Source organism: Ceratosolen solmsi, unplaced genomic scaffold (assembly GCF_000503995.2).
Source record: "Ceratosolen solmsi marchali unplaced genomic scaffold, CerSol_1.0 scaffold11, whole genome shotgun sequence".
NCBI classification, from domain to species: Eukaryota; Metazoa; Arthropoda; class Insecta; order Hymenoptera; family Agaonidae; genus Ceratosolen; species Ceratosolen solmsi.
This window is the reverse complement of record NW_011948416.1, coordinates 1,567,307-1,591,770: the sequence shown is the minus strand read 5'-3', so window position 1 is coordinate 1,591,770 and position 24,464 is coordinate 1,567,307. Positions and strand designations below refer to the sequence as shown.

The 24,464-nt window shown below is 33.8% G+C and overlaps 2 protein-coding genes across 2 annotated transcripts; one reads left to right on the top strand and one right to left on the bottom strand.

Annotated features, from left to right (window-relative positions):
• Positions 1–293: 293 nt before the first annotated feature.
• Positions 294–833, top strand: LOC105359154 (peptidyl-tRNA hydrolase 2, mitochondrial). Its single transcript, XM_011495655.1, has 2 exons — positions 294–534; positions 604–833. Exons 1-2 carry the CDS (start codon positions 352–354, stop codon positions 784–786), a joined length of 366 nt encoding a protein of 121 aa, XP_011493957.1. The 5' UTR covers positions 294–351; the 3' UTR covers positions 787–833.
• Positions 834–4,562: 3,729 nt separating this feature from the next.
• Positions 4,563–19,345, bottom strand: LOC105359153 (tetratricopeptide repeat protein 28). Its single transcript, XM_011495654.1, is given in 19 exon segments — positions 4,563–5,691; positions 6,430–6,633; positions 6,826–7,063; positions 7,297–7,659; positions 7,806–8,308; positions 8,498–8,734; positions 9,111–9,568; positions 10,098–10,497; positions 11,114–11,494; positions 11,687–12,064; positions 12,298–12,426; positions 12,429–12,680; positions 12,762–13,227; positions 13,499–13,794; positions 14,228–14,450; positions 14,945–15,279; positions 15,831–16,233; positions 17,506–17,763; positions 18,953–19,345. Coding segments are annotated over 19 exon segments (6,204 nt in total). The 5' UTR covers positions 18,977–19,345; the 3' UTR covers positions 4,563–5,035.
• Positions 19,346–24,464: the final 5,119 nt, after the last annotated feature.

Below are 24,464 nucleotides of genomic sequence, written 5' to 3'. Positions count from 1 at the left end.
ACTATGACATTTAATTATAGTCTTACTAATTTTGAGGTTAAATACGATGGAAAAGAAACGTGGTAGAAAAAATTGATACTATGAAATATTGTTTATTATATTTATCTTAAAATGAACATCACAGAATTATTTGAAAATTTTAACTATTTGCAATTATCTATCCCCTTGGTATTTCTATTTGGCTGTGGATGCTACCAATTTATGAAGTGCAAGCGATCAGAACCTAAAGATGCAAGTTTAATTTCCTACTTATAATTATATCATACATTGTTTATGTATTCTATTATATTTTGTAATAATAAGAACTTAATGAAATAGCCTTTATTATATGATTTATCATCGGCTTCAAGTATGAATGATTCGGACGACGACTATAAATTAGTTTTGATTGTTAGAAATGAACTGAAAATGGGAAAAGGTAAAGTTGCAGCGCAGTGTGCACATGCCGCTGTTTCTGCATACAAAAAAGCTTTAAAATATCCAAAACTATTAAAGCACTGGGAAAAGTATGGCCAGACTAAAATTACACTTAAAGTAATTTTTCAATTTTATATTATTTTTAAAAAGTTTATGACATAATCATAAAAATATTTAAAATTTTAGTGTAATACAGAAGAGGAATTAATAAAATTACATAAATCTGCCAAAATGGTAGGACTCTTATCAAATATTGTTTGTGATGCAGGTCAAACACAAGTACTACCAGGTAGCAAAACAGTCTGTGGTATTGGCCCAGGACCATCTAGCACTATCGATGAATTAACAGGACATTTAAAATTATATTAATTTTCTTATAATAAACAGTATTTCTAATATTTGAATATTGTATTCAATTTTACAGTTAAGTTTTATTACATAAAATAATATTTTATAAGTTTATACAGATTTTAATGTTTCATTAAAATGAATTTTCATTGCATTCATTATTTTATGAAACAAATTTTTTACTCTTGTATTATAAAGCTAAATAGTCTTTTATTACTCATGAAATATGGGACATTTATATAAAATTAATTTATAATAAAAAAGTAATAGTATAAACAAAGACAGTGATCCCATAGTGAACCAGATTCTTTATTTAAAATCAACAAAATAATTTACATATTTACTATTTTCAATTAATACGATACATTTTTATTAAAAATATGGATGGCAAAACAGTTTTATAGTGATAAGTCACAATTTTAAATTACAATTTTTTAATTTATGTTTGATATTAATATTATAATTAATCGTATCAACTAAAATTAAAAATAAATGGTAAGCCAATGATAATTATTTTATAAAAAAAAAAAATTTTTAAATAGTAACATTACAATTTTATTAATCGTTAATCACATTGGTTTTATTTTCATAAATATCACTTACATTGTCGGTAAATATTTTTAAATATTCATGTAAAAAATCATTGTATATTTAAAATTTTAAATATATTTATACATTAATTTCAAAATAATTACATTATGATAAACAGTTAAAAATTATCCTAAAATTGTATTATAAATACAAATATCATCAACATTGATTTGAAATTGAATATTATATATTATTTCATAATTTTCATATTAATAATTTGATTACAAGTATATTTATATTGCAGTACTTTGTTTGCGTACTACACGAAGAAAAATTGTTCATGTCTTTACATATATAATTTCTTGCATAAATATAAATAAATACATATCAAGCTTAGATAAATTAGTAAATTTCTTCTTATACATTCTACTTAAATTTTTTAATAATGCACAAATATTATTGAAGAAAACAATGAAAGAATTAATTTATAATAAATTTAAATATGGCCTATTATAGAATAATTGGAATATATAGTTCAGAATTTATGAATATATTAAAAGTTAATAAAATAACTTTAATGTGAATAAGCAATCATAAAATTAATTTTAATTGGACTTGTCGAAACGAAAGCAAAACTGTAATCCTTTCAGATTCATATTAAAATTACTAAAAATGTTTCTGCTCTAAACAAAATATGTTACTATATCGTTATTAAATAAATATATCAAAAATGAATTACCAATATAAACTTTATAAATTGAGTTTGAACAATTTATATAACTAACTATATTTCTCTAAGAGAATGAATTTTGAAATGAATTTTTTAATTTGAAAAAATTTTAAAGCCAAAAACGTTTAACACACAACATAATTATTTTATAAATAATATAAAAAAGCATACATAAGGCAATGATGTACTTATATTTGTTCTCCTATTATTGATCTTAAACAATGTTCATTTTAACAAAAATAATTGTCTAGTCTTTTAAAAAATTACATAGTCCAAATAATTTAATTTAATTAATCTAATTTAAATTAGGGATTTAATAAAATTTGTAATATATTAATTCGAAAATCGAAATGACTTTAATAATAAAACGTTTTCAAAAGAATTTATATGCCGAATATTTGATTTTCAAATATTTTTTAAGAAATTAAATATTTAATATATGTTTTCACTAGACATAAATACAACAAAAACTTTGTGAAATTTTGTATAATTCGTTTTAAAGTAAAGAAATAATTTTTATATAAATTGACACTAAATATTAATATCAAAAAGCATCTTTTATATTAAAATACACAGATAAACATTTTTAAGCAAATTTTTATGCAGAAATATGCATAAAAAGTAAATGAAATTGAATGTTTTTAGTAAATTATTTACCGTGAAATAACCGTGAAAAATAAAATAAAAATTATTTTGTGAATAAAATTTCATATTTCATTCAATAATATTTTACAAAATTGTAAGTTATAAATTATCGTACAAAAATCTAAAATAAATATATATTCATGAAATATTTATAATAAATGTTAATTCAAATGTTACAGAAATATTTTAAAATGTTATTTTAATAATGATAAGATAACAGAATGTATTAATTGCTATTAATTTAATTTTCTTATAAATGAGTGTAGTGCATGTGTTAACTAAAGTAATATTTAAAAACTGTTAATATCATAATTATAGTTAACTATATATATAATTATATTAACACACGTTTATTTGTACAATAACAATCCTCTTGAAAAATTTTTTAATATGATTACTATTAATAATTTAAATATTTCATGATCGTCGAATCTAACAGAATTATAAAAGTTCAAAAATATTGTTTTTTTTTAAATTTCATAAACAACTTTTAGTTTTTACAGTTAGCTTACAATAAAAGATTAAAGTATATTTTTTCTGTTTTAAATATAAAATATGATATTTGTTTATTTTCATAATTGACGAAAACTACAATAATATATAAAAAATATAAGTATATTAAGTTGAACAAACTTAAATTCTGGGATAACGTAAAAATGCAATGAAAATACTGTTTAAAGTACAAATATCAACTTTAAAAAAATATTTTTTAAATCTAGATTTACAATGAAACCAATTCATATATACTTTATATTTTTTAAAGAAAACTTTTTTAAAGAACTTTTGAAGCTATATTATTATCAAGATTTGATGACCAAACTCATTTTGCTGTGGGCATAATTTACAATACTGTAATAATATCTGTACCTATAATCCTTGAAATGTATGGCTAAACGTATTTAGGTTTATAACAAGTAATACTAGTTAAACAGCAATTATTAGATATTTTCAAATAGACAGAAAAATACATTGCAATTCCTTTATTAAATATGAAAAAAATTATGAATAAAAATTCTGTAGTTATTTTAATTTCGAATAAACGTTCAATAATTCTTAATCTCTTTATAAACATTTTTATTTCAGAATAAATCTATCAAAATTTATCTATTTAAATAATCAAATTTCTTATAAAAAAAAGTTCATAAAAATAAATTTATGCAATAGACTATAAATTCGTGTATATCTGAATTTATATTTTATTAGTATTCATATCTGATTTTATAAGGAAAGTTAAAGAAAAAGATTTAGTGTCACGATTAACCAATTAATTCAGAGGATAAAGATATTATTGTTTTTCTGTTATCGATATATATCAAATATATTCTCAAAGTTTAAAAATACATATATATATACACTTTTGGAGATACTAATCCAATGATGTATTCGCTTAAATTACAACAGCCTTAAAGAAATTTTTTGACCTTTAATTTTATAATCTTTTTAAATGAGAATGTTTGATTAGATAAATATTAATTAGTCTAATTAAACTTTTATTACGGCTCAATTCAAAATCATCATACATAAATATTTGTATTTATAGAAAGGTGTAATAAGGCAATCTATAATGAATGAACAAAGGAATATTTATCCTTGTATTTTCTTTTAATTAAAATATTTATATAAAGATTCATTTTAATCTGGATACCAAAAGTATAAATATATGTAAACTAAAAATGGCTTTGAATATTTTATTTTCAAATAAAATTACCAACTTTTAAGATAGTTTAACAATATTTTTAAAATATTGTAAATCATTCGAAAATTTTATCAAGTTCCGTTGCTCTTTTACTTCAAAGAACAAAAAAGAATCAATATTATAAAAAGGCATTCTTCCAAATAGAACTGATCTAAAATGTTAAAATTAATAATAATTGAAATTATTATAAAAAAAAAAAAATATAAAGTATTATTGAATTTATTTGAATATAATGTCATCCATGTAACCATTTCAATGTTTCACTTCCCGTTCCTCCCTTCCCTTTAACATTTCAATTAAAATCCCTATTTCTACTTGAATTTACAAACATTCACGGTGACTTGAAAATTTTAAATTATATCACCAAAGAACATTGGTATTCTGGATTGAATTTTACATAATATGTAAACAAGCTTAAGCAAAATGAATACCACAGTACTTAATTACATACAAAGATGAAGAGGTTCGACAAAAATTCTCCAAGATCGAAACTCATTGATTCGAAAATATATTAATGGCAGACAGAATGACGTTCGAATAACCTTTATATGTAAGATTCACAAAGTAATTTTTGGAACTTCTTCTCGTCACTGTTATGAATTCACATAGACGTTCGGACCATCATAACTCATGATCCCAAGGGCCCGAGATAAAAGTAAGGGCTAAAGCTAGACAGGCGGCGGCGGTGCTTTTCTACGCATTTTATTACTGCTCGTAGCGCTGCATTGAGACTCCGCGATGGACCTGCCGTCAGCCTCGTCCCTACGATAGAGTTCGGTATCTCCCTGGAGCCAGTCGGTTGCCTGGGCGCCGTTCCTAGACACGATTTGCTGATGCTCGCCAACCTCCGGACCCACTTCCTCCAGCAGCTTGGAGAGAGAGGGCGCGAGACCGAGACCGAGGTTCCTCTCGTGATAAACCTCGGAGATAGTTGGGGTGAGCTCACGCGTGAGACTCGTGAGGGAGGTCGCCAAACTCCGCGCGTTCCCATGATGATGTTGGTGCGCCATCTCCGGGCTCTGAAGCGCCTCCGGCTTGGTATCCGCTCCAGGCACCGGCTGGGGCGGTTTCCTCGGCGCCGTTCCACTGCTTCCAAGCTCCGTACGTACGCTCAGACGCTCGAGGACGGTTGCTGGCACAGCGGGCAAAGGCTGGCGGCGCAAAATTGTGTTGTGACCGCTATCCCAGTCGGTTAGCGAGCCACTAGAGCTCGAACCTGGACGCTGGCTCATGCACTGATCCGGGTAGAGCTTGCGGATGCGTGCCTGGTGATTAAGGTTAAGCGCAGCCGGGGAGCTCCGGGTGAAACTTTCGCTTGGCTCGTCTGCGGAACAATCGTTATTATAGCTTTATCAAGGTTCTATAGTTTTGGGACGCGCGCAAGTACAACGCCTGACTTGGCAAACTTGTAATGCTAAATACTTTCGATCGTCAGCAGACATTGTCTATTTTTCAAATGTGCCGCAATGTAGTTTAAGCGATGACATTCAGTTAATTGAATACCATTTTACAAATGTAGATTAATGGTTTCTAATTTATAAAACAGTTGGTCGTGATTTAGTTAAATTTGCGGTTACAACACGACATGTAATGACTATAATCAAATTTTTATTAGACTACGATTGTTTATGGTCAAATAAGTAAGTTAAAATGAGTGAAAAAGCTCGTGAATGATGTATAGTATTATAATTCTATTGCAATATTATGTACCCATAATATTTAAATCTAAACATTAACAACGAAAATGTTTTACGAGTTATAAGAGTAGCGTGCTTATAGGACAAACGATACTTTATTATAAATTTCTAACTGTCGTGAACATTATAACAATTTACACCGGCAAGAATATATATTGAAACTATCGATATTAAAACGTTGTATGAGAAAATAATAAATATATTAGTAAATATACGTATACGTTAATAGGCTTCGGTATAGCTAATCTATTAGATAGAGATTCAATTTACAACGCATGCAAATTATTTAAATTATAATTTATATATATATATATATATATATATATATATATATTAATAATGGTTCATAAGGACTTGGTGCTCACCTTCGCGATTTTGGCAATTTAAACGAGAAATAGGCGTTTCCATGGTCTTTCCATCGGGTTCTCCGCGATGTTTTACGTAACTAGCAAAAGCGCCACCCAATCGAGGTCTTTCAGAAAGTCCCCGATCAGTTTGCGTTACAGGAACCAAACTCTCCATTGAGCTACCTGAATCTAAACTAAGACTTTTTGGTGCTTCTTGCGTATCTACAGAAACAAAGAATTATTTTAGCATTAGTATAAATGAGAAAAAAATAATAATGATAAACAATATTTAGATAATAAGAGCAACAGATTCAAATTGTCATTGCATATTCCAAAATACGAGAATTATCGAAATATTTTAATCAAAGTGTGTTTAAAAATGCTTATAATAACCGCTCGATACGAAATCATTACCAAAGAGTGCGAGTAAGGCCTGAAGGGCGAATTGAACGGCTCTTCTCGACGCTTGCTTGCCCGTTCTTAACGTGACTTCCAGCTGACCGACTTCCATAAGATCAAAACCCAAGCTGGCAAAGAGCTCGTGAGATCCAGAGGCCCGCCATACGCACACAGGTAGTTTTACCTCCTGCCCCTCTGTCGCGCAACTGGCTCTTCTCATAGCCGCGATCACGTCTTCCGCTGCCTCAGGCGCCTGTCGTTCAATCGCAAATCAAATCTCTAGTTTAATATAAGTATTGCCTTACTTTTCCAAAAAATTAAATTTTCGTACAATTAATGACATTGGAATGGCAGATTATTCCATATTATAATGAAACAACAGCATCGTAAGTAGATAACGGGCGCATAAAAAAATTGAGCCGTCATTTAGTATTAGCATTTTAATGGGAATCTACATTCAACATTTCTTGGTTAGCTGGGCCGTACCTGTAGCAGTCGAACGAGTGCGTGAAGAGAGGCGTGACCCAGGCCCAGCAGAGCTTGCAAGCTCGCGCTGCATCTCGTCAATCTTTCCTCGGGGTCGCTCTGGGGGAAGAAAACCGAGGGTCGAATGCCGTTACCCGCCGGCTCGAACCTGAAGCCAACGGACATCAGAAGTTCCCGCCATCCCGTGGCCGAACCCACTTTGTTTTCTATACTCTTTTGTGTCGTGTACATGGCATTCTTTTGCCCGCAATGTATTCGCTGCAACGACTTCTCAACGAGATGCAGAGTGACGCGGAGGGCGTCGCGACTCTGCTCCGGTCCACTGCGCAACAGCTCAGCCAAAGCCTGACCCATCAATGCCACCTGAAAGTTTAAAGCGTATCTGACTTTTAACTGCGCATTCCACTTATTTCTATCTAACGGAAACGACGAAATCCGAATAAACCGCCGCCTTTAGCCTGTGTCACGAAAGTGATCGTTAGAAAAAAATAAATAAGGAAGCCACCCACCTTGTTGGACAGCCTCGTGTCGCCACCTAGCAACAGCCAGCCAGCCCAGTTGGCCGGGTGCGCAAAGTGCCTAGTGTGCTGCACGGTCTGCATGGCTTCCGCTAGCGCCCTCGATGCCCTTTGACCCTGCAACATAGCGCTGTAAAAGGCTCGCAGTAATATGCTGCCGGCCGTCGGTGGCACCGGCCACGTGCCGACGAGGACGCATTGAGCTCCGGCGCTCAGCAGAGCCTTCGATAATTGTTGCACACCCCGTGCATTAATGGCAATGCCGGGTGAATCGTTGGCCCAGTGACTGCCGGAGACAACCACGAGACGCGCGGTCAGTCGTTGCAGGTCCGCGCGACAATCCAGTTGGTACTCCGGTTTGTCGCTTGGCTCATCGCATTGCTCCGCCGCCAAGCCGAGGCTCGGATTACTCGTCCAGAAGACGGGCACCGTCAAATGCACGCACTCGGCATCCGGAAGGCCACGCAGTATCGCCGAGCGCGTCGCCTCAACACCTGAGACGTTGATGAATAGGGAAAATGATAGAAATAACAAGAGACGAGAAAAAAAAGATTCGCTTCGTTTCTTTTCAATGTATATAAACACTATGGCACTTTTCGATGAATTATCAAGGCAATAAGTACCACATTGTCCCAATCGGGACTATAGGCTATAATAAATAAATAAATGCAAAATATACGTACCAACTAGAGGCCTCGTTTCAAGCAATTCAGCGACAATACTGGCTTCGGTTTCAGCCGATGAGACGTTCTCGATCCATCCGTACTCCTCGCGTATTTGTTCCGGGATATTCGGATTTCCGGCAACTAAGGCGGCGACCGTCGCGTTACCCTCCGGCGTTGGTGGCTTGGATCGTCGCTTGAGTGCATGTAGTGAGGGTATGACGAGCAGCGAAAATCTTTCGCAAAGATAGTCGTCGCCTAAAATTTAAAAATCACCTGTTACTGTATGTACGTAGAGTGCTTATTTGTCCTACAATGGGTTAAAAAACAATTTCACCGTAACTTGATAAAAATATAATAAAAAAGATAAAAAAAAAGATAAAAATATAAAAATAGATAGTTATGATTTTTAACTCAATATTCAATCATAATACAAAGCCCATTATTGTTTATTTTGTCACAACATATATTATACAAACATAGGTTTGCTATCTCTAAAAATAATATATTCCTAGTGATTTTGATAATACTGGATACGCTGCGTATATTTGTTTATATATCAACCGTATGTTGAGAATATGCAAATTGTTCAAAAAAAAAAAAAAAAAAAACCATTTAAACGAAAAATACCCACTTGGACTGGCTTGGAGTGCAGGCAGCGGTGCTAAATAAAGTGACTCCTCGACTACGAGAATGAGTTCTTTTCTAGGCATTGGTAAAAGGTCCTCGAATGGTGCCAGTAGCAAATCATATAGAGACTGCAGACTTTGAGGTGACTGCCAAATGGGTCCGGGCCTTTGTTGAGCCCAACGTGCGCTACCCGCCCTCGAGCTAACGGAACCCACACTAAAAAGGCTGCTGAGGCTGTAAGAGCTAGCATTGAGATGATGGCCTCGGGTAGGCATTTTAGAAGGACAGCAGCCATCGTCGAGACTCGATGACTCCAAGGTCAACTCGCCCAACAGCAGAGCTTCCCGTGCTTCCATCACGCGTTTCTCGAGACTCGGGCCGTTCGCCAGGCTGCTCGAGTGGAAGCGGAGAACGCCACGACCCGGCGCCAGACACCAGCTGTGCACTTCATTATCCACTTCGCTATGGTTAAGAAAGGAAGTTGTATGGGTGTTAAAGAGAGGCGGAGGTACGACTTTCATATGTAGATTTGGAGGGACAAAAATTAAAACAAATTTTCGCAAGACTTATCGTGGCTTTTTAGTTTCTTAAACTCATATAAAAATTATTAATACTTGACAAAAACTTATTATATTTTACAACTGTGATGAGAATCCTACAAAAATTCTTTAAAGTATTGGTATGAAGTTATGAAGTATAAACATTATTCAATATTATACATAACCCCATGAATGTTAGATAATAAAAATTAATAAATACAAAAGATGAAACGCATTTATTACTAATGTACTCGATATAGGTTTACTACACAACTTAAAAAAAAGTGTGTGTGTGTGTGTGTGTGTGTGTGTGCGCGCGCGCGCGCGCGTGTGAGTATGTATAGGATGTACGTTGTGAAAATTCTCTCTATCAAAATATCAAACTAAAACATATAAGAAGGTGAAAGTAAAAAAAGAAAATGGGAGACGATATTGATATTCAGAACATCTACCTGTAATAAAGAACGATGCCTCGCTGTCTATCAACAATATCGGAATAGTGGATTGCCTCTTCGGTCATGCTCTCTTCTTTTGTTCTTCTAGATCTCTCAGCCCAATTGAGGGCCTCATCTGTACGGCCCAGACTTACAAGGACTTTCTGCAGCATTCGATAAGTTTGTGAAAGAAGCTCGACTTTACTGGTCTGCTGATTATAGCTTGCCGCACAGTTATTGAGAGATTCGAATAAACCAGCGGCCTTCTCCAATTGCTCAACGGATATTGTCGCCTCGCCTGCCTCCCAGTGTACAAGACCCAGTCGATGTCGAAGTCGCGCCGACTCGTCCTGTCGACCTAGACCCTCCCACAGCGACAGTCCTGATTGGAGGTAACTCAATGCACGAGGAAGATCGCCTACTCGAGAATTGCGAATTAATTACAGTAGTCGTTCCTTACAAATAATCAATATATTGTTGACGAGCAACTTTAATAAGTACAAATTAATTAGAAGAATTAAATTTAATGCTCTTTTTATTTAACTTTGGTAGCCTGACAACTTAGGTGTGTTAAAATTATTCTGTTTCTTTTCATTTATATCTGTTATGCTTTGAAAAATTTGTCCAACTGCTTAGCCAAATCTGTAATTTAATTTTATCTAGTTTCAAAGCACCGACCAACTCTATATGTATTTTGTTACACAAATTGTACGATGCAATTTCACACGTGTAAGAATCTTGATTTATAATTAATTTATCTTTGTTGCTATTTAATTGATCGGAGCAAAAGTGAGTATTGCATGTGAGTATTGTAAATTAAGTATTATAAATTAGAAAAACGTAAAGATTAGACTATTAGCAAAAATTTTCTTATCCATTTGGCACTTTGTTTGGCTATAATTTTAAGTATAAATTATTTTTGTATTTAAATAGCGGTCTCTATTTTGACGGTCGACCAGCTTCTACCTTAAAGACACACACAAAGGAATGTAAGAAAGATTCCGTTTTATTGCGAATATAGAGAAAAGCTTCACCGCAGAGATGATGAAGTCGACCAAGACTCGAGAAGGCCGCGGCTCTTGCGACCAAATCAGCTGCAGCTGCCGCGAGGCTAAGCGATTGTTCTTGTAATCTGATAGCCTCCGGCAGCTGTCCGAGGGCCTCCTGGGTGGCGGCTAGGTTGGCGCAGGCCCTAGCCTGCAAATCAGCAGAGTCCAGACTCTCGGCGATCGATAACTCGAGCTGGTGATGCTCGAGCGCCGTATCGGGATCGTCCATGAGGAGGTGGACGGCCCCGAGTCCACTGGCGGCCTCCGCCTCTGCAGCTTTATCACCTAAGCCGCGCGCCAGTGATAATTGATGACTGAGACAACTGACCGCCTGCTCGTGATTAGCCAGGGCCGCGTGTATCCGGCCTGCAAATTTATATTAAAAGTTGCCTTCTTTCACAATGCCAATGCACTTGCAGATCTTGCTTGGTCTACATGCGTACGTGCATTATACATTGGATTGTATATTTATAAATAACGGCTCGTTTCCGTGATGGGCTTGAATTAACAGTTATTCAAATGAATTGATAAAAAGTGCGAATGGGTGCGGTGGCATACCTAAATCGCCGTATGCGGCTCCCCGAGACTCGGGGCTGTCGGCCTCGTGAGCAGCGAGCAGCCTCTTCTCGAAGCAAACAAGTGCCTCCTGATAATTGCCAGAGGCTTCCCTAGCTCTGCCCAGACCTCGGTACGCTCGCTCTTGGTCCTTCACGCTTCGCAATCGTACTGCCGCCGCGAGCTGCTGCTCGTGGCATTTCACGGCTTCCTCGGGATCGCCCAGGGCCTCATAGCAATCGCCAAGATTGCCGAGAGCTCGCGCTCGATCCAGTAGCGCTGTGCCATTCGTAAGTGGCTCGAGGGTCGAGAGCTGCTGCTCGAAGTAGCTAATCGCGTCCTCGTAATGGGCCATATTCAATCTCGCTATTCCCAAATTGCCTGTGCCAAAAAGAATCGTCGTTTTATGAATGGATTACGTCTCGTACTGGTTAAATCTCATACGGTTATAGCTATACGTCATAACCAATTGTCATAAGAGGCAAGCGTAGCGAGCAACGACGAGGAACCGCATCCAGCTATTACAAAATCAAGCTGTATTTACGCAATGGTGGATCGAAACCCTCGATTATGATGGCATTGTTAGCCGCGCGAAATCCCAAGGACCCACTCACCCAGCGCTTGTGCCTCGACGCCTGAATCACCGAGCTCTCTGGCTCTTTCCAATTGCTCCTGGTAACACTTGACGGCATGCGTGTATTGACCGAGCGCCATGTGCACGGCACCGAGGTTACCGTGGGCGCCTCCTGGCGTAACGTTAGCTCCTGCGTGTGAAAGCCGAGGGCTTTGTCGAGATTACGAGTCGCGCGATGAGCGACACCCAAGGCCCCGTAGGCCGCGGCTTCGAGACTCCGGTCGGACGCCTGGCGTGCAAGGCTCAGTTGCCGTTGATGCATCTTAATAGCCTCCTCTGCCTCGCCAAAGCGTAGCAGGCAATCGCCAATGTTACCCAGAGCCCTGAATTTGCCCGCCACGTGTTTCGTCATATGAGCTATGGCTATTAATAGAAGTCGTGCGATTAACTTTCTCCAGGAACGAAAAAAAAAAGAAAAAAAACCGCTCACTCACGCACACATACCTAAATAATACTTTTGGCACTCCAAAGCTGTGTCGAGATTACCGAGGGCGAGATGGGCCAGTCCCAAGTTGCAATAGGCCCTTCCCATCCCGGACTTATCTTGCAAATCTTTGGCAAGGGCCAGATCTTGATCGTAATATCTCACAGCCTCGCGGTGATTGCCCAGACAGTAATGTGCATATCCGAGAAAGTGGCAGGCTTTTGCCTCGCCTTCGACATCGTGCAACTCTTGCGACAGCATCAGGTAATTCTCGTAGTAGGGTATGGCTTCGTCGAAACGTCCGCGCGACGACAAACAGTTGGCCAGGTTGAGTAGTGCGCAGGCCTCGCCAGCCGCATCCTTAAGTTCGCGGGCTATTGCTAAATGCGCGCGATAATGACGCAAAGCAGTTTCGTGACCCTGGACCGCTTGGTAGGCGACCGCCAAATTACCATGCGTACTTGCCTCTGAGCTTCTGTCATTCACCTGCCAAACAGAAGACAAGTCCGTAATCTAGTCGACTAATTGCTATATTATACATAAAAAAACATGTACTTTATGAAAGCCCTAAGAGTCGCTTAAGAGATGGGAATGGCACAAGTGTGCCGAAAAAAAAAACAAAAAAACCAGAGAGAGAATAAACAACGACAAACGGGTAAACGTATACTCGTTCAATTTTCTATTCAATTTACCGAGTTACCCTACATTCGAACTGCTTGTGAAGCTTACATTAGGCCAATATTTCGCTTTTTATCACCTCTTTGCTGATGGTGAGCTCCTGCTTATGATACTTGATGGCCTGTTCGTAATAGCCAAGGGCATTGTAGGCGTTACCGATATTACCGTAGGCTCGACCCATTCCCGCTCTGTCACCTAGGGCACGAGCGATGCCAAGATGCGCCTGGTGCAACTTGAGGGCGGCGTCATGGTCGCCCAGTAATTGATACACAATGCCCAGGTTACTGCAAGCTCGACCTTCCGCGACTTTATCCTTGGTCGTTAGTGCCACGTCGAGTTGCCGCTGATGCCAGAGCTTTGCCTGCTGCAAGTCGCCTGTAGGAATAGTCACGCGCCCGATCAATACAACGCGTTCTCGCTTATGTAAATATTTAAATAATTATTTTCTTATTGCACTGGCAAACGAACGGACATTGCGGTATTAGTCAAAAGAAATTATGACGAAAGAAAATGGAATATAAATTGTCTAAGTTGTTGAGATAAGTATTAAATGAAGAATACATACTATTTTTATTCGTTTTAATACTTTACAGCATTGATAGAGATTTTTTGGTTTTTCATTATTTTCTCTTTCATACCGTGAGAAATATGAATGAACCAAACTCATGTAAAAAATAAAAATCTATTGAACAAATGAAGATAAATCGACGAGTTCTTTTTATACATCCAACGCCATTAAAAAAAAAAAAAAAAAAAAAAACCTATAGCCGAGAAAAATATAAAACAATTAATGATAATTGAAGTTTACCAGCGCATCGAGCCGCGTGTCCCAGACCGGCGTACGCCCTCGTTTCAATGGCTTTGTCGTTTAGCTCTTGTGCGATTCGAAGAACATTCTCGTGATAAGTCATGGCCTGTCCGAAATTCCTTCTATAATGGTGCGATGATCCTAAATTACTAAAAGCTCTTGCCTCTTCTACTCTATCGCCTAGTCGACGGGCAATTCTAAGATGTTGAGTGTGACAGTCAACCTGAGAAAAAATTTTTTCGTTCCATTATCATCGATCGCTTAAAACATTATCCGATTGGCTGCTGCTTAATTCATTAATTTTGAAAAACGATTCTTTTAATAATTGAAAAATACCATCGCGTTTAATTCACTACTTTAATCTATATCGATCGATAAGGTTTCGTCGTCTATTTACACTATCGCGTTTATAAACAAATCAAGGGCAATTATACGCCGCTATATAAAAATAGCTACGATACCTACGATGATTTATAAATAAATAAGTATGTAATTCTTAAGCAAGACTATTATATTTTTCATAAACCATACGCATTGTTCTTAAGAACAAGTCTTAACCAAATCGATGAGAAAAAAAATTCATAAAGTAACTTTATTTTAAATAAAAAAACATCGATATTTTTAGCCAATATTCGTAAAGACAGTGATTTTTTGTTTTGTTTTTGTTTTTTTTTTTTTTTTAGAAGTATAGATTCACAAAAGAAAAATTCAACTAACCGCGCTCTCGAACTCGCCCATAGCCAGGTATACCGCGCCGACGTTACCAATCTCCCTGGCCTCCTGCAGTCTATCCCCAATTTGCTTGACAAGCTGGACGCACTGCTTGTGCGAGGCGAGGGCATTGGGCAAGTCGCCGATAGCCGTGTACACGTGTCCGAGACTCGTGAGAGCCGAGGCCGCGGCCTGCGTGTCCTTGCACTTCATGGCGAGCACCAACTGATAGCGATGAGCTGTCAACGCTTCCTTGAAACTACCCTTACTGAAGTAAGCCGAGCCGAGATTACCGTGGGCTCGGCACTCACCTTGCGCGTCGCCCAGTGAACGGGCCACTTCTGCAAAATTTTCACGGCGGTTCTCATTGACGCGTTACGTAATACGGGACAGGTTGTGAAATGAATCGGCGCATGCCTTCTCGTATAAACTGTGACTGTTTCGATCACATCGAGTCAAGGCATTCAGCCATCATTAATTAACATTGAGAGATTCAGCGCTTATTAGCCGTGTACTTTCAGCGCCATACTACACAATAGTACAATTATGTTATTCGACGTTTTGAACAGCCTTAATTACGTAACGAGTGCGTTCGTTTCAACTACGATATTGAAAAATAACAATAGATAATAATAGAAAAATAATGGATCAATATGATGATAACGACATCGATCACGACCACGGTCACACTTTATAAATCATTTTCATTATTATTGAAGTATTAGGTAACCATTAGGAAGGACTAGATATTGATGTAAAAGTACACAAGTTAAATGACATATCCGATTAATTATAAAAATGAGCATTCTCTCGCGCGAATAATATTGCGGACTTTGAATAATATTGCGGAAGGAAAGAAACAATCTGTGTAACATAAATTAGTATCGCTGACCCAAATCCTGCTGCATGTAGCTAATGGCCTTGTCGAGGGAATTGAGAGCCCAGTAGGCGCTTGATAGGGCAGAGAAGACGCTGCCACGGAGCTTGAGGCTGCAAGAGCCGATGGAAAGGGCGGCCTCGAGTACACCAGCGGCGGCCCTGTACTGACCGGCACCCAAGAGTTCCTGGCCCACAACCGATATCACCACGAATGGCGACTCATCGAGTTTCATGGCGCGCAACTGTTGAAACGTCGGCTCAAGGGTTACACGCAGTGGTGACTTCAGTGAGGCCTCGACGAGGCCCGAGAGCAGTTGGCAGTTGTTGGGCTCGCGCCCGAGGCCGATGCTGAAGGCCACGAGGGCCTCGCCGTAACGGCCGAGGCACTGGAGCGCTACACCTTGCCGATAATACGCCTGCAATTCGCAAGAAGATTTCTTCCCTGAGATGACAATTGTCGTGTTCCGAGGCAACGTGTCGTTTTACTTTATCTTTATGGCAATTGATTGGATTTATATAGCCTGTATTTATTAGCGGTAGGTCTGTTTCACGCACAATAATGTTGAAAATTGGTATTTTAATAATATGCTATGTTTCTATTAATACGAGATTTATACATTTGTAGATAAATTATTTGATCGAACAATTCTACAAGTATAAATAAGATTTTAATGATTATAATGTTAAGAATCCCTTGTGAGCAATGCGAATATATATATATATGTATATAAACATATATATATATATATATATATATATATTAGAAGCGAAGGCTCATTGTATAGATGCTACTTCTACATAATGACAATAGTCTGGTCTGCCAATAATTAACTATCAAAGAATTTAAAGTTATTTATATGATATCGTTAAGGTATGTTGGGAACGGTAATATTTTTTATATTATCAGTGTCGTTCTTTTTTTTTCTTTTTTTTTCGGTTTTTGTTCTTTGACCACATATGTAAATTGTATTTAAAGAAAAACTTTGAATTTGTGAAAAAGAAAGAAGAGATATCGGCATTCTATTAATGTGTATAGCAAGGCTCAGTAATAATAATATAATTTGATTAAGACTAATAATTTTTCAAAAACTTTAATAATAGTATAAATCTTCAATTAAAATATTTGAGTAAATACGAACTATAGGAAACTTCTCATATCTGACAAGTTAATAAATTTATGAGAAAAATGATTAATTAGCTTACGGCAGAGAATCAGAACATAATTAAGTCGTATCTTTCGATAAAATCGAGAGTTCTATTATAACTTATGATAAGTACTTAAATAATTAAAAATGTCAGACTATGTCATAAATTGAGTTATTATATTTTACATATCTGGGGCGATACTCGATGTACTTGGTAAACTTAAGTTAAACAATTACTTCACAAAATATTTATTGAATTATTTTCTTTTTGCTTATGAATTGCTAAAATATATGCAATATTAATATAATTTTATAAAATTACGTAAATTGAAAGTATTTGAACAATAAAGTGGATTGCAATTGGGCGAAAGCAGCAGTATAAATTACAAATGAGTATATAAATTTTACAAATAAATGACAATCGTTTCGCTCAACTGCTATTTAGCGTACATTGTGACAGGTATTATTAAAAAATCATGGATAAATATTCGTCAATTAACAATTTCACGTGCAAGCGTATTGATTTCAAGTCATTCAACATACTTTTGGCCATTGGGGACTAAGCTCAGTGGCTCTCACAGCATCTTGTAAGGCTAAAGCAAACATGCCCATCTTGAGGCGAGCTGCGGATCTATTTGAATACAGCACATGGCTCAGAGGATCTAAAGCTAGTGCCTCTGTATATAAAGTAGCAGCTAAAGCGTAGTCTCCATTCTGGCACGCAGCATTGCTTCTGCGTACCGTCTCCAGGAACAGTGTCCGAGATCCGGCAGCCAAGGCCGACGAACCTTCGGGTTCCACCTTAACGTTAAAAAGTTTTTGAATTACTCGCTTACAAAGTCAATATAAGTCATTGATATGCTTAAGATGCACAGCTCAATTTATTCGCAGAAAAAACTGACTCAACTGCTTTTTTAATATACATGTATACTAATTAAAAATGCATAGATGAATTTTTCAGCATAAAATTACAAATTGCTTTAAATATTTTTTTTTTTTTTTTAATTTTTACACTATTTATTTGCTTATTTATTTATTTATTTATTTAATTAATTTTTTTTGTTTTGATAAAGGATCTTTAATGATAAAGGAATTATACTCTTAGTGTATTGTAAAATTAACAATAAGTTGTTTATTATTTACGTATTTCAAATTCAATTGTCATTGTAAAATCGTTAATTTAAAGAGGTTGAAAAAAAAAATCAATAATCATGGAATATGATATTTGCATTCTCAAATAAGCTCGTCTGTAAATATCAATTAATTGTTATTAATAAATTAATTATAAATTAATAAAGTATATGAATACTAAAATCTAAAGTAAAATTAAATGATTAAAAATGATTATTAAAAATGTTGCTAAAATAAAGTAGGTAATGTTAAAAATAAAAGTAACACTAATAATAATAATAATAATTTATTAAAACTAATTATATAAAGATATTTGACCACCAATCCTTCACGTTGTATGATTTAAATTTAAAAATATGCGAAAATCAAAACAAAACATAAACACCCATGAGTTAAAAATAACTTTATTTAAAAATAAAAAACGTCTCGCGTGATAAATAACGAGAAACAGTTTCGAACGTAAGTAATTACTATTCAAAGTGAAAGAAAAAACTTGAAAGTAGAGGACAAATAATACCTCTACGTACTCAAGAACAGCCATTTTTATTCAGGTAAACACAACGAAATAAAAAGACAACAGGTATTTCCATGAAATAAATTTTAAAATGTCGAAGTATAAGCACAACTATATACGTTGGAGCTTAAAAGAGCTAAAGTACAAAATATTATCAGTGATATTGCAAAAGCAAAGTTTAATAAAACAAAAACAAAGGGCTTCATCGGACTAAAACAGGTGTCCATGTATACAAACAAGCGACCGCGCGGTACCAAAGACAAAAAATCGAGGGAGCGGCATTCCCCCGGCTTGAAAAGGACATTGCTGCATTATAAAAGATAACCAGCTATACAAAAGTCATACCTCAGAGATATCCCTATGAGACATTGTTTAAGACGAGCCGGTAGCATGCTTCGGCGTGCTGGGCATTCTGCCTCCTAACGTTCCATTATCCTTCTCTTTCTTTCACTTCCCTTTGCTTCCCTTTACTTCCCTTCAGTCTTCCTTCGAATCTCAGCCACCTTGAACTGCACATATATATTGCTCGACCCAAAAATCTTTCCGCAGCTTCCGAACGGGAAGACGATAAGTTTTCAGGGCGCGCACACATGTACGCTCGCAAGCGTGAATCAGCTCACCTCGATCTTTCACGGAGTACCATGGAGCATTTGGGAGTACCAAGGAGTATGTATGCACTCTTCTCGCGCAGCATCCGAGCGCGAAAAAAGAACGTAAACGAGTACGGAGAACAAGTAGCTCTCCACGTCGTCCACTTTTCACTCTCTTTTCGCGCGCGACCTGCGATCAGAGTAATGCACTCTCTATCCTTCTCCGCATCTCCCTCCCGCCCTACTCGCTTATCTCCCCACCCCCTACCAACCAATAACCCCCTCTTACTCTCTCGCCTTCACTCCCTCACTCACTCACTCACTCACTCACTCTCTCTCTCTCTCTCTCTCTCTCTATCTATCTATCTATCTATCTATTTATCTATTTTTCAAATGCTGTATGCCGCGCTAAAAAAATCTTTGCCATGCTATTGTAAACTTGGTAGAAATGCGAAAACGAAACTCGTGGTTCGACGCAAATGCGCGCGCGCGCTTCTTTTATAAATATATACGCATGCACGCGCTTACCGATAAGTTTGTTTTCGATGGTGCGAGTATAAATCAAACCGATTAAAGAGCGAGAGAGAGAGAGAGAGAGAGAGAATACGCGTACTAGAGAGAAGGAACGCTAGAAAAATAGAGAGACTGAGAGAGGGTGAAAGTGAGGCACGATGAGTACTGGCAGCGATGGTTAGGGGCAGAGAAGGGAGAGAAATGGAGGTATACGGTTCAGTTACATGAGACGAAGAAGGAGTAAGAGAGAGAGAGAGAGAGAAAGAGAGAGAGAGAGAGCGCGCGAGCGAGCGAGCAAGTAAAAGAAGGGCGAGAGGAGGAAGGCACCCACTGCTGCATTCCTCAGGTACAGCCATCTTGGAATGTGACCCCGAGTTCCCCCTTCGGGCCCAGAACGAGCGAGCGGCCTAATACCATAGTGGGGGAAACACTGGGGCACCTGCGCCTCGCGACATGGGCCCGTTCTCATCGCTCTCTCTCTCTCACACACACACACACACACACACTGTATCTCCCTCTTCCTAAGCTCTCTCTTACACTCATCGGCAATAAGGATAGGATCGAAACGCTCATTATGATTATGTTTAACCCTTTTTCCGCGGAGTAGCAGCAGCAGCTATGTGCTCGGAATGTTACATATTTCTCTGAGAAATTATAGCACTCATGATAACATTGCCTCTTCGGAATTTAATGACAAATTACTAATAGAGTAGAAATAAATTATGTTTCTTTCAAATTATTAATGTAACTTCATATACATTTCCTACATTAAGTATTTTTTAATATCTTTCATAATTATAATAAAAAATAATAAAAAGCACAGCTTTTTAAATTCTGTGTATCTCTGTTACAAGTAGTGTTGTATATACTTATTCTTTATAACTTTCATTATTAAAATATTTTCATTCTTTTTCATATTTCTACTCCAAATTCATTTGTTTATAATTTATGCTAAATAAATACTCTCCTTACAAAATTTTATACCCATACATTGTATGTTTCTAACCAGAATTTTTTAACGTAAATTTAGTTCATAAAGCACAATGCGTTACACAAATATGAACAAAAAATAATTGTTCTTGGAAAAATAACATTTTTTATTTTAATATCTTTATCATGTATAAAAAAAATAAATAAATTATTATTTTGTTTTAGTAAAGGACAATTTTATTTTTATCAAAATTAAAATATAAGAAATTTGGTAAAACCAACAATTTTAATTTTAATAATACAACGTTGCAAGTATCATGTTACTAATTAGACATTTTTACAATTTTACACGATGTAGCAACACCAGTACTGGACATGTTTATTCATTTTTAGAAAATTTTTCAAATAATTAGTTGTAAAACGGTAAGTTATGATAAATTAAACAATGTAATATACTATAATCTAAAAATGTGATTCACTAATTTATAAAATTAATACAGTTTTACTTCACTTTAGAATTTAATATAATTACTTATAAGTTTCAGTTAAGCTGGCTATAAAGGTATTTGATAATATTTGATAAACTAAATATATTTATGATTCTGCAATTAATATGTTAATATGATATTATATATAAATAATATTAGTAGACTAATAGTACATTGTTTTAAATACTAAAATTATTTACATACTCTATACCATTTTTTTTTATTTTCAATATTTTTAATGAAAATTGTTAATGTTATTTCATAAATACATTTTTTAAATTTTTTATAAAATTTTCTGATATTATTGATAACGTAATGGAATTTATAACTATCATTCTATAAATTATTATGCACTTTTATATACTTCCCTCTCTTTACGATATTAAAATGAGAAATTATAATCTTCTTATGTATAAAATCAGGTAACTAATACTAATGGTCTTTTTTTGTAATTAAATAATTTGTTTTGATAAATGATTGAAAAGAACATTTTTATGAAACTGACCTTATACAAATATATATAAATTCTGACTTTAATATCATGATTGATAATGCAATATATATTGAAAATATTTATAAATGATAATCGCAAAAAAATTATTACAAATTAACAATTAATACGTAATAATAATGCTAAAAAAATTTAGCCGACTTCTTAGTCAACTGTGCTAGAAAAGAGATTCAATAAGCATCTAACATCTAAATACTGTAAAAAAGTAAAATCATTTTACTGATCCAATCTCGATAATTCATTTAATAAGTTCTAATATCAATTTGCTTATTGCTTATAAAGAGTATAACGATCTGTGAATATAATGGCAAAACATCTATGAATAGTTCAGGATAACGATTAGGTAGTTAATAAAAGATAAGTGTAAATATTATATATTTAAATTGATAATCAAAATTATCATAAATCATTTAGAAAATAAACTAGTAATATGCTTATTTCAAACAGATTTTTGAGATTTTAGAGATTTGAGAAATTTTAGAGTTTTTTAGAGGTGAAATAATCGTTCATCCGAATTTCTAATAAAAGAGTACCCGTCAAAAATTACATAAGAATATTTAACATTTAATAAACATTTAATAAACTACATAGAATTCCCAATCTTTTTCATATAAGTTCTTTTTGAACATTTTTAACTAAATGATTATTTTTCAAAATTATTACAAATCCAAATTTATCTTTGATCGTGTATGCCATTTCATTTATATATATATATATATATTTATTTATTTATTTAAATCTGTTCAACATCTGTTATTTAAATGCGTACAAAAATTAAATGCAATATCAATTATCAATTTAAAATTTCGATTTTTTTAAATCGAATTTATTCGAAACTTAAATGTTTCAATTTTATTTTTAATTTTTTTATTGTATTTATTATAAATAAATGGAAATTTATTTATAAAATTTCATTTGTTTTTACGAATATTACATTCATTCAAATTCACCAAATTAAATTGTTTGTTCAAGATTATGATGTATAAAGTTTTTATTATAGATTATATTAAAGTTTTATATATTAAAGTTTATAATATAGATTCCATATATCAAGATATGTATTTAAATTAATATATAATTAGTGATATAATAATTTATATATAAAAATTAATATTCTTTCTATCAATGAATTCTTTTTAGATGTTTTAAGTTTATATTCAGGTTGTCACTATATTTTAAATTATTCTCAATGCTTAAATATTATTTTATCTTATATTTTGTTATAAATAATATAATATGTTAATCATAACACAATTCTTTTAATTCACTTATGTTAAGTAGCAATAGTATTATATAGTTAAGTAGGTAGAGTATAGTATTCTGTATGTATTAAAGGAACCTTATTTTCAACATTACATATTGATTTATGTGTATATTTTTATTCTAACATAAGTTTATATGTTCAAAAAATTCAGATATCTAAATGACATCTCATTATTGTAAATTTAATAAGCATCATATAAATTATGTTACATATAAAAAATTTTTTAAACTAATTTGAAATAATATACTGTTGACAATTTTCAGATTTCATTGTAAATAATTTTTTTATTCCAATAAAATTGCTTCTGTAATTTCATATTTTTCTGTTTTATAATTGGAAACAACTTTACTATCAAGATGATTTCAAAATGCTTCGTTCACAATGTTTCTAACAGTATTTTATTTATATTTATTAAAAAAAAACAAAACTATGAATATAATGTACATTCTTTTTATTTTATACTCTTTATTTTTTTATCAGATTTGTTCATAGCAATTGAAAATAATATTTGTACCTGTTTTTTACAAACTCATTTTTAATTCAATGCAAAGTAAAATCGTCATATCTAACTTTCAATGTTATCAGTAACCTAAAATGACTAATTTTTATTTTTCTCTATTAAACATAAAATCTTAATTTCAAAAATGTTTTTGCATTAAGTACGAGAAATTATAGAACGAATATTAAAAAATATGAAATAAGATTCAGCCAATTTAATTATTCAATATGTGGAATAAGATTTACAAAATTGTATATTAAATACAATGTAAATACAAATTAAATAAAAATTCTTATTAAATTTTATTTACAAAAGTACTTAATGTATAATACAAATGTTTCATAGAGTAAAATAAAAACTTGACATTGTTTTAGACACAATTAAATGAATATTATTCAAATAATTTAAAATTATTTATCACTGTAATATATTAGTTTTGATTGTTTAATATTATATATTGTTCGAAATTTGAATCCCTATATTTACTATCTATATTGTCAATTATGATTAATAAGTTAAAAAATCTTGTGATTAAATTTTAGTATAATTTATTTTATAATTAATAAAGATATACATTGTGGGCTTGTAGAAATTTGTGTAGAAATATGTTTATAATAGTGTTTTTATTTTTACAATCTTACAAAATCCTTTATTTCTTTAGATTTACATTAAGAATAATATACTACTTATACAAAAGTTTATTTAATTATACACAATTTTTTTAATTTTATTCTAATTATTTTCAGTTAGAAAAATACATATAACAAATAAATGTATGCATTTTCATAAAATAAATCAATTTTCTTATTCGTTTAATATTATTATTGAAATATCATATATTATTATAATATAATATAATGAATACTATAATGCACAAGATATTAATTTATAAAATTAAGTCAATGCAACGAATTAATTCTTAAGTGAAACGATATCAATTAAAACGTTATTCTATAAAGTAATAATTTATCCTATTTGCATTTAATTTATTATGTATTCACAAAATTTACTGTACTCTTAGTATATATCTACACTATTACATTATCTGAACAATTTAGAAAT